The sequence below is a fragment of the Arachis ipaensis genome, chromosome B8 (assembly GCF_059453495.1).
Source record: "Arachis ipaensis isolate K30076 ecotype BB chromosome B8, ASM5945349v1, whole genome shotgun sequence".
In the NCBI taxonomy this organism is placed as follows: Eukaryota; Viridiplantae; Streptophyta; class Magnoliopsida; order Fabales; family Fabaceae; genus Arachis; species Arachis ipaensis.
This window is the reverse complement of record NC_142443.1, coordinates 141,910,380-141,922,291: the sequence shown is the minus strand read 5'-3', so window position 1 is coordinate 141,922,291 and position 11,912 is coordinate 141,910,380. Positions and strand designations below refer to the sequence as shown.

General features: G+C 31.0%; 1 protein-coding gene across 1 annotated transcript; it reads right to left on the bottom strand.

Annotated features, from left to right (window-relative positions):
* Positions 1-9,137: 9,137 nt before the first annotated feature.
* On the bottom strand, positions 9,138-10,978 carry LOC148550100 (F-box/kelch-repeat protein At3g23880-like). The gene is made up of 2 exons (XM_088497030.1): positions 10,796-10,978; positions 9,138-10,643 (listed from the first exon to the last, which is right to left on the bottom strand). The coding sequence occupies exon 2, from the start codon at positions 10,628-10,630 to the stop codon at positions 9,302-9,304; it is 1,329 nt and encodes a 442-aa protein (XP_088353156.1). The 5' UTR covers positions 10,631-10,643; positions 10,796-10,978; the 3' UTR covers positions 9,138-9,301.
* Between the last annotated feature and the right edge of the window lie 934 nt (positions 10,979-11,912).

The window sequence follows — 11,912 nt, the reverse complement described above, 5'->3', positions numbered from 1 at the left end:
TTCCCTTCCCCAAACCCCAATTCTTCTTCTCAGCTTAAACAAAAAACCTTTTCCCTTCAGCCAATTCAGCAACAACAACCACAAAATAAATTTCAAGGGTTAAGTACTTTAGATTTAGCAACAACAAATTCAGCATTTTCAGCCAATTCAACAACAACAACCATAACATAAATCAACAAAAACTTTAGATTTAACAATTCAACAATCATCATCAGTTGCAACTTCAGATCAAAATCAGCAATAATAGAAATTTTTTATGTTCTTCAAAAATAAAAAATAAAAAAAAGAAGCACGAAAAGAGGAAGGAAGTGACAAAAATAAAAAAATTCCTCCTACTGCTGCTGGCGCTGGCGCTGTCGCAGCTGTGGGTGATGGAGCTCGACGCTAACAAGAAGAGCTTTCTCTACAGACCCGAACTTGATCTGGCCAACGGCCCGTGTGATTTTGCGTGTGGTTGAAGAGGATGCGGTTGCATGTGAAGATCCCGTAGACCTCGCGGTGGCGGAGATGTGGGAGCGCACGACCTCTAGAAGGCAGAGGGACAGGGCTCAAAGTTTCAATCTTGGTGACCTAGCTGTTGTTGCTAATTCTGTAGTGGTTGTGGCTGTGGTTGCTCTCTTTGGGAGAGAATCCAGTCGCCGTTAATCCACTCATGTGGTGAGGCCCAAGCCTGCCGGTGATCTCGCCGGACCACCAACCATCATTGTCGAAGGCATCAACTGCCTGGTAGAGAGAGAACTTGCCATCGGAGGGAAGGCCGGATGTCCCTTGGGAAGAGCGTATCGGTTAACGGCTCAGAAACGGCGTCGTCACGGAGGAGTGTCTTGTAACAGTGGTGGGCATGAGGAATATGGGTTGGGTCAGGGAGGTGAAGGTAAGGAATTAGTGATGAGTTATGGTTGAGGCAGTATGGTGAGTCCATTGGTGGCATGCATAGAGAATGGGAAGAAAGAGAAGAGATAGGGGAGTGGGGTGGGGTGGGAGAGAAGAAAGGGAAGAGACACGAAGTGGGGGTGCAGGTTGGGGGGTGTTTTTTTTATTTTTTAATATTATTTTTATTATTTATATTAATTATTAAGGGTAATTTGGTAAAAAAAATAAAATTGATGTATAAAAGGACGATTTTATAATGTTTTGTAACGTTGGGGATGATTTTAATAACAAAAAAAGGTTCGAGACGAAATTGATTTTGACCCAAGACCTTGGGGACGAAAAAAGTATTTATCCCTATTTTTGAAGAGTATCCCTTACACTTTGTTTGGTATAATAGAACTTGTGAGGAAAGAAAAGGAAAAAGATGAAAACCAATGAAAAACTTGTATTTTCCCTGTTTGGATTAGCAGGGAACTTGAATGGAAAATAAAAAAGCCTACGTGGGGTCCAGTTAAAAATTTTCTGCCCAAACTTGTGAAGAAAACTGGGATGAAAGTGTAAAAATGTGTAAAAGTACATAAATACCCTTTCATTAATAACAAATAAAAATCCCTAATTCATCTGAAAAGGAAAATACGTATCTCCATCTCCATCTTCCCTGTTTCTGCATCATCTTCAACAGCGACGCTAGAGCTTCCTAACGCCGTCGGCATTGCTGCAGCAGCTTCATCATCTTCGGGACAGCTCCACCGCATCTTCATTCCTACATTCTCAAGCCAAAGGTGCGTTTTTTTTCTGTTGTAATCGTAGTTTTTCCCCAAAAATGAAATACAAAAATCATTACAGCACATATAGGTGTGAATATGGGTCTGAAACATGCCATTTAACTTTGTGTGTGCTGTTTCTTTGTGAGAAGTGGATTGCATGGTGTGTTATGACAAGGGCCATGATATGAGGCATGTATAAGAGTGGAAACTGAGGAGGCGTGTGTGTGTATGTTTGTGTGTACTACTAAGTGAAGACTCGATGTTGTACACAAGGATCTTCTTGAGGGTTGTATAGAATTAGCTTTCTATTTGAACTCTCCTTATCAAAAAACAAGAGGACTGAGTTCTGAGCATGTGAATGGACATTATTATGTGTGTCTTTGTTACATATGCATAACTAGTTCACTCATATTTCCAATGAACACTTTTACATGACAAATGATTGCATTGTTGCTTGTATAAATCCATTCCTTATTTGTTAGGTTTTATTAACGTTCATGTGGAGTCTGTTCCACTTCACCTTAATTGTTTCCAAACTTTTTTTTTGGCTATTCATAATCTTCAATTAGTTGCTTCTTCTAATTTATTTGTCAACTGTTTATGTCATAGGAAGAATTTCTGTCAGTATCATTTATACATGTTTGTTTTCTAAATTTTCTTTTTTTATTTGTTTTCTTTTATGTATTGATTTAATTTCTTAATTATATACTTAAATTGCAACCAAGTGTAGTGATCAACTGAATTAACATGAAGACTACAATTTATTCAAAAACTAAGTGTAGTGGTAAAAAGTTAATCATTTATTGGTCAAAAAGTAATTGCTAGATTATTATACCTGAGAGTGCAACTATATTAGTAGGGTTGAGTCCCTTAGCAGAAAAGAGTGCTTGAAGTTGATCCAAGGTCATTGAAGGACTTGGAAGGTTTTGTGTTAAGGTTATATTTGCTGTTAAACTTTTTCCTCCCTAATTGAACTTCCCCACTAGTACCTTGAGCCTTTAATAAACACATATATACATATTTGTATTATGTCCACGCATGTGATTATCATGTTTATGTAGTATATGTACTTATTAATTTTGATCCGTTTAATAAATTCCTTATGACATAATTAATATAAATATATTTGCGCATACAAATTTGTACGAAAAAATATAAATTTAATAATAAGCAAATAGAGTTTTTTTAGTTTAGGACAAAAATAACATGATTTCTTTTGCGTCGGTTAAATTAGTTTATGACCATATTATTAAACACTTTTAGTTGCCAAATCCACTAAATGTTGGTGCTTATCCAATGCATTGATTAATATATCATGTGATTTACAATTTTTGATATGTTCACTCTAAACATTATATTCTCATAGATGGATAGCGAGAATATCGAAGATGCGATAGTAGGAGACAAAACGAACATCATACCTGACTCAGGATTTCAAGTTAATCAATTCTCCTCAGCTGACCTGTATCATCCTGAACTGATACAAATCTTACCTCCTATTAAGGAAGACTTAGAAAAGAGACAACAGATTTGTGTCACGTCTCTTTCATGTGTTACGGTACATACGTTGTATTCTTTGGAATTCTTATCACAATATAGGCCTAGGCAAATTAATAACAAAAATTTGGAAAGAGAAAATAGACGTATGCAGTTAATGACACAGTTACTTACGTCTGAAAAATGCCGAGATGTCATACGTATGGCCCCTAAAGCATTTAGGTAGTTATGTCGAAAGTTAAGAGGAACTGGTGGAGTAAAGGATTCAATTCGCTCTACCATTGAAGAGCAAGTCGCTAAATTCCTACATATTATAGGTCATAATATGAAAACTAGAACCATGTCTTTCTTCTTCCACCGCTCAGGGGAGACAATTAGTCGTCACTTTCACAATGTCCTACATGCTATTCTATCGTTAGAGGGAGAGTTCTTCAAGCAACCATCTGGTGAGGATGTTCCTTATGAAATACATAATAATAGTCGATTCTATCCATTTTTTAAGGTACTAACTCTTTCAATTTAGTTAGTGACATTTATGAAATAGTGTATGAAATAATTACAAAATTGTTATGTTAATATATCAATATAGGTGATTATGTTTCTAATATGTGAATATGGATATATATGTATGTATAGTTTTCACTCAGAATTGTTTGATTGGATTTTTTATGGGATTGTTATAGGTTACATAATGCCGAATAAGGGAAATAAAACAGCAGAAGCCAATCAACCTTCGAAAGACAACTTAAGATGGTCTGATGATATGGATGAAGTTTTGCTAAATGCATTAGCAGAGGAAGCATCGAAAGGTAATAGGCATGATGGCTCGTGGACAACTGAAGCATATGCCAATGTTGTGAAGACTTTGAGCATAGCAATAGGCCCTCATATAACAAAGAATCACATAAAGAATAGAATGAAGACATTGAAAGATCATTTTGCTGAGGCATATGACTTATTTCATCACTTAAGTGGATTTGCATGGAATCTTGTAACTAAAAAGTTTGAAGCTGAAGAGGAAGTATGGCAAGACTTCATTAAGGTATCTTAAACTTTACTTTTATTACTTATATTTTTGATGAAGTTAGTCAACGAATAATTTAGTAAAACTTTTTTTTAAATATGCTTAAGGAGATTAATGATGTAAAGTATGAGTAGTTTTTATTATTCTTTTACGAGATCATTTATTTATATATTTTTAAAAAGAATAATATATATTTTTATTTATGACATTAAAAGATAATAAAAAAGAATAAATTCATAAAAATAAATTCAAAAAAATAATTTTTTTAATGAAGAAAATATGTTAAAATTTTGAAATATAATTTGGATAATTTTTTTTATTAAAAAATAATTTAAATACATTAGTATATTATAATTTATATATAATATAAAGAAGGGTATTAATGTAATTTCACTTGGTTATGATTTTCTCTCTTTTTACTTTTCCTTTCATCCAAACACAAAAAAAAATTTCTTTTATTTTCTTTCCATTCATTTTCTCTTTATCCAAACAACATAATAGAAAATCAACTTTTTCTTTCATTTTCTTTCCTTCTATTTTCTTTCTTTTCATTTTTTTTCCTCTCATTTTCCATCTTCCATCCAAACAAAGTGTTAGTGTTGTTTGCTCCCTTCTCTTTATGGGTCTAGGTCCTCTCACATTTATAAATGAATAAATAAATTAATTATTATCTCTTAATTTTTGATTTATCGATTGAATAGGAAAATACTATGAATAACTAAAAAAAAATTAATTAATTAATTTTTTTTAATACCAAAAAAATTTATCCCTTAATTTGTTTGGTGTCTTGAAATAGTTAATTTTTGAATGATGAAAAATCATCATCATTAATTATATTATTAATCAAAATTTAAAATCCCACTAAAACATGAAAGCTATTCATAGAAAGAAACGCTGAATCTTGAGGAGTACAGTTATTATTACATACATAAAAGTACCTTTTGAGAGAGACAATACTAATAACGGTGAAAATAATTAAATTATTTTTATCTATTATATAATAGAATTTGAATATTTACCTAATGTTAGCAAAAGTATTTTTTTCTACATTGGTTATTTAAATAATTATTAAAAAAATAATATAATTAAATAATTATATAAAATATTTTATATTATCAGAGTATTAAAATTAAACTATTATTATAACTATATGTATAAATTAAATATGTATATTATGTATTGTTATAAAAAGAAATCAGCAACATAAGTTAATTTCATTTTCTTAGTACTTATTACTTAATCTAATTTACATGGGCCTACATCTAATTCAAATCTTAGTAGTTAATTGGTTATTTTATCTACTTCTCCTAATATATTAAAGCTGGATTCAACTTAAAATGATGAGTTTTTGTTAATTGGTTATTTTATCTACTTCTCCTAATATATTAAAGCTGGATTCAACTTAAAATGATGAGTTTTTGTTACGTATTTAAATATTTTTATCAACTAAGTCTAATTAAATTTGTTTAAATTTAAAAAAAAATTACTTATACATAGAATTAGAAGTGAGTCTAAGTCAGTTCATAAGTTGGCTCAAGCTCGATTCGTTAATAGTGATAAGTTGAGCTCGTGAGCTGATAAACCGAACTTGAGCTTAAAATTAAACTCAAATTAAATGAGGCGAGTTTGAGCTTGGATAAGCTCAACTCATTAGCTCATGAGTCGACTCGATTTATTAAATTATTAATACACATATCCTATATGCATTTAATTTATTTATTATAGGTTGAATAGATGATGAAGTAGAACATGATAAATCTAATTAAATTGTCTAGAATAAAAGAGAATAAAGAAGACACGTTTATATATATTAATATTCTTAATTATTTAAAATTTTATTGTTATTTTTTATATATAATTTTGATGTAAGACATAAATAAAAAATTTATAATTGATAGATAGACAATATATAAAATTGATCTTTTTAAATATATATAAATTATAATTTATTGATATAGAATTATAGATTATATTCCTATTATTTGAGTCAACTCGTGAGCTCGAGTCAACTCGTGAGTTTTCGATGAGCCAAACTCAATTTTCGTGAGTCAAACTTGAGCTTGGTTTAACTCGAGCTCATTTCGACTCACTTCCAACCCCGTTACACATATGTATATTAGTTACACACTTTTTTTTACGTAAAAAATAATACCAAAATTTCTTAATCTTAATATAAAAAATTATTAATTTTGATATCGAAATTTTTTCAAAATTTTAAATTTGATACCGTACTTTTTATTTTATTTTTTTGTTTCTTCTTATTTTTTTTCTTTTTTCTTAGTACATAATTTGTGTTTTTATTATAAAAAACGACAAACTTAAAAAGAAAATAAAAAATTGTATAATTCTTTTTTTTTTCTTTTTCTTATTCTTTGTGTGATATTTTTTGTCTTTTTTTTTGTTTTTATTTTTTTAGAAGATAAAACAAAAAAATTATTAGAATGTGAAACAAAAAGAATTATAGTACGAAGAAAAAAATGGAAGAGGAAGAGGAGGATGAGGAGGATTATTGGGAAAAAAACTTAAAATAAAAAATAGCACCGAAATTTTTAAACCGCAATATATGAATTTTTTAACTTTGACAATAAAATTTTTTAACTATAACACATAAAATAGGATGCTGAATTTTTTTTACTTCTTATTCTTCTTCTTTTTTCGTGTAGCATTTTTGTGTTTCTATTTATAAATTTATGTGCTTTTCATTCAATTTTGTTTGTGTTTATTGTAAAAAAGAATAAACTAAAAAATAAAAAAGTGCATAATTTATTCTTTTTATTTATTTTTTTGTTTGATTTTTTTTTATTTTTATTATTTTTAGAGGATGAAATAATAAGAATAATGAGTGTAAAATAAGAAAAACTACAAAAATAGAAAGAAGAAGGATAGTAAGGAGGAGGAGGAATAGTAGTAATATTAGTAGTTTAGAAAAAACATAACATAAAAAACAGCAATAAAATTTCTTAACTACCGATGTAACATGTTTTGTTTGTGCTAGAAATTAACAACTATTAAATTTATACGTAACAAACTTAATTTGGTCTAGTGATTAGTTCATTATATACTTATATAAGTGTTAGAAAATTTGAATTTTTTGTTGTACATACAACAACAAATTAACTAGCAATAAATCCTTTTAATTCGCGACGAATTAGTTCTTGCAATGGATACCGTGAAAAAAAATTAAATATAAATATATAATGTGTTAGATAATCGTTTCTATGAATTTTGAATATTTGAATCCACGACCCTACTTATTAAATTTTGTATGATATCTACTTGTCTCGTGTATTTACTAGAGCTTGAGCCTTGCAATATGCAAATAATTAGTTGAATCATACAAGCCTTTAAGTTAAGAGGAAGTATAGTGAACTAATGAAGTATTTGTACAATGTGTACAATGAGAGTTTAGGGATGTTCGATTCAGTAGGATATCAGATGTTTATTATCCCTGGTAATCGGATGGTTATTCTGGATGTATTGTGTTTGAGAAATTAGTAATATTTTATTCTGGAGGTTTATTTTTAACTCATATTGGACCAAATAAATAGCCCATTGTACACATTATACAAATACTCTATTGGCCCCTAGCGGGATTCTAAGTTAATGGTGAAAATTCAGGTACTATTAATTTCAATTTCATGTGAAGTTAATAGATGATAGTCATTAAATACTGGATAGATTTGACTAAATTATCATCTAACAACTCTCAACTATCAATTTTACATGAAGTTAACTACATCTAAATTTTCACCATAATTAATATCACTTTGCTTAAAATATTATGAGCAATTCTTAAGAGAAAATATATTTAAGAAAAAAATATATACGTACATGATACGTGTAAAGTGTAAGAGTAAGACATTGTGTTAACTTCTACGTTCAAATTATTCTATGAAAGGAGAATTTTGATTACACCAGGTTTCTTTTTCATTTAATAAGAAAAAAAATTAAATGAGTTGATATAATATCATATATACTTTATTTATAAAAATAAAAAAAATAAAGTTGAAAGCACACAAGTATTAAGCATTCTTCCCTTCTAGTTTTCTCTCTAACTCAAGAATAACGTTGGTTTCTCTTGAGAAAGGTGAGGGAAATGAACAAGAGAGAATAGAAAGATAAAAGTAGTTAAGTTATAGATGAATGTCATGTCAAGTAGTATCATTCTCTAAGGTTTAGTAAGTTTTCAAAAGCAATAAAGTAATTATATTACTCCTAAGCAAAGTTGCATCATGTAAGTGAAATTTGGAACAACAAACGTATAAATCTTTAAATGCACTTGTAACATATCAATGTCATTCATTTCAGTAATTATATTACAGATGAACCGAGAGTGAATTGAGCAACAGTTTGATACGGAACTGAGAGAAAGCGAATCTGCTTATATATTACAGAAAATTGAGAAAAAATGAAAATGAAAAACAACCAATGGACAAATAAACCCACGTCGGGAAAATTTAAAAAAATAAACAAAAAAGCAGAAAAAACACTATAAAAGCACTTGAAAAAGAAGAATAATAACAAACTTATTTATATGATTTGACTCAATGGTAGAGCTTTCAGCATTTTTACCTGATGAGCCACATTATCCAGAAACCTTGCATATGATATAACTGCCAAAACCAACATCTTTGTATAGCAGCAATTCCACAATTGTTTGGCCTCTTGAATTGTTTATCTTTCTAATAATAGTAACAATAACAAATTCTTATGATCCTCTAGCTCATTTGTTCTCCAATTAAATCCAAACCTACAAGGAGAAATGACACTCCTTGGAACAATAAGTAGTAGAAGTGCATCCCTTGTGCTTATAACAAGCTCCTAAATGCAGCAGTGAGCAATAAGAATGCAAGTGCAAGCTCTTTCTTGTATATCTTATTCATTTTCTTTACAGGTTTTATAGCAACACTTTCTTGGCATTTCTGTATTTTGTTAAGATCAGAAAGTCCACTATCAGAAGCTCCTCTGTGCAGTTGTTGGATACAAAACATAAATTATATAGCATTTTATGATGAATACATATTCTAACTAAAACAAAAGAAAATCGGTATTCATAAGGAACCTAATTAAAAAACATTAAACATGAAGCCAGAGTCTATAAAATACAAAAAAAACAAGGCACTACATTAATCATAAGAGATTATAGGCTTGGCTTAATTAACCGCATCTCAGATGAGCAACTTGGAAGACCAAAGTGCGAGGGTGAAACTAAGCTTTCATGATAGAGTTGAAAGACCCTTGTACATGCGTGCTGAGTTAAAGGAAGAAGTCTGGGCATGCCATCACTGGAGCTGTTAATATTAGGAAGATCTATGCTGCCATCTTTTAAGTTACATAAAACAAACTTGCCACTCAGAGCAACTGCAAGGAGAACATCTTTCAACATGTATATAGGCTGTAATGCAACGCATGAGGGACTATGAACGAGTAGCGGGTGGTGGGGGATTGTGGTCAATTTAGTCCAAGACTGAGGAACTCCATAGTCCTTCATGAACCAGACAGTCCAATGAGTTTTCTTAGTCTCATAACAAACAGCAAGACAATCCCTCAAGATACCCAATTTGGGTTCCATCAAGAGATTATCATGTGAATCCCTGCTGGGAAGGGAAAACTGACTATAAGTCTCTTTGACCAAGTCAAGGGAAATAACCTTCACAAAACTACTATAGCTGTAAAGAAGCCAATTAAGAGTGCCAGTGCCACTTAAATAAAGCCCTGCAAGACGCTCCAGATATTCCCCGGAATGAAAGTCAAAATAATTATGGGGGAAATCCTGGATTGTTCTCCAGGTAGAATTTGGGCCGAATGTAAACATTCTGGTGGTGACGGGTTCGCCTGATTTCTTTCTCACAACAGCCAAGAGCTTATACTTGTCATTGACATGATCATAACCGAATCCGCAAATGGAGAGGACACCTGCAATTTCAAGCGGCTGAGAAGTGAATCCGGTGCAGGGGTTCCACAGCATGGCACGATGGCTTATTATGAATCCATCCTCGCCGCGCTCTTCATCGTGCAAGCACAGCAATCCATTGCAAGAGCCAATGATGATGCGGTAGCGTCGTCCCTCATAGGAAACTACTTTAGTGGGTTCCTGGGGAGGGTTCTCCATCACAGATCGTACGGAGAACACTCCGATTTTGGGGTATCGGCAGGCTCGGGCAAAATAGGCAATAAGTGGGTGGGTCAAGGCTGGATCCACCGCCATTGAACGTCGAAGGTGGTCCTTGGCAAATTGGGAACTGGAAATTAGGGTTCTCCATGAACTGCAGACGCTGTTCCTTAATCGAAGGAGAGACCTCGCCGGTATCCTCAGCAGGATTTCCGCTATGAGCTCGTCCAGAAGGATAGGTGGTGGTTTTGTCGTGACACAGCGGAGCAGTTCCGGCCACCCCCCGGTGGTTGTGACAACCTTCCCCTTCCTCGGAACAGCATCATCATCATCATCAGGAATCGGACCCCTCCTCATACGTACGAGGAAACTCCACAATACAGCAGGAATAAGAAATCAAAAACAATATAATTACTAAAATTCAAATCTCAGCGGTATTGCCATTTAATTTACAAAATAAAACATACATGGAGATTCTATAAAAGAAGAAAAACAGAGGCCAAGAGTAAAACAGAGGTTTACCTAAAGGAAGATGGCGCCGGCGATGGTGAGAGAAAGCGGATGATCTGCGCTTGTGTTGGAGCTCCAGATCTGTCCGATGTTCAACAAGAGGGTTTCAAATCCTCGGCATCAGGAATTGATTCTTAATCTAATCTGTCGGGGCCCACATCCAGTTCAAATCTCAAGTAGTTAACTACTTATCTTAGGTTTTTTTTGTGGTAGATGTTACAATACTCCTTTAATGGTTGGAGTTTTAAAACTCCATATATTTTTAGCAAAAAAAAATATATATACCATTAAAATTTAAAACTCTTTGAAAAACTATAAACATATTAATTACAACTTGTAAAATATATTTTTAATAAATGATAATTATAATTACAATAACAAATTTAATATGCTCTATTAGTATATAAATTATTAAATTAGTTAATAAAATCTAATTAATTAATAATTTTATATTTTATTTATTTAAAATTATAATTTATTTCATAAATCTTATTTAATATATTATCTTTTTCTGTTCATTAAAATAATGAGTTTGTCCACAGACAAACTTATTTCTATTTCTGTACAATTCGAATCGTATTCGTATATTTTTATTTTTTATTAATCTAATTTTATTCACATATTTAAATTTTAAAATTATAAAATTTTCTATTTAAAATTTAGATATATATAATTTAAATTAATAAAAATAAACGTATTCGTATTATTTTTATTATCTTAAGCAAAAAATATCTCTAACTATATTTTTTAGGTAAGATTTATTAATCTTTTTAGATATTATATATTTATATATACACTCTAATCTTTTTACAATAAAAGTAATGTGATTAAATTTAATTTACTTAGATGGGGTTAAAAAATAATTGAATAACAATGTACCGTAAAAAATTGATATTATTGAAAGATAAAACTAAAATTTATTTTTATGTATCGTTTTTGTCCCTAATATTTTCGTATTTAAGTCTCTAACGTTTCAAAAGTCTCAATTTTGTCCCACCATCAATTCTGTTAACAAATCTCTAACGCCAGGACAAACATAGGACGATTTAAATGTTAGGGACAATTTTAGGACTTACCTAAATGTTGAGGACAAAAAAGATACTTTACTCTTTATTAAATGATATCAATC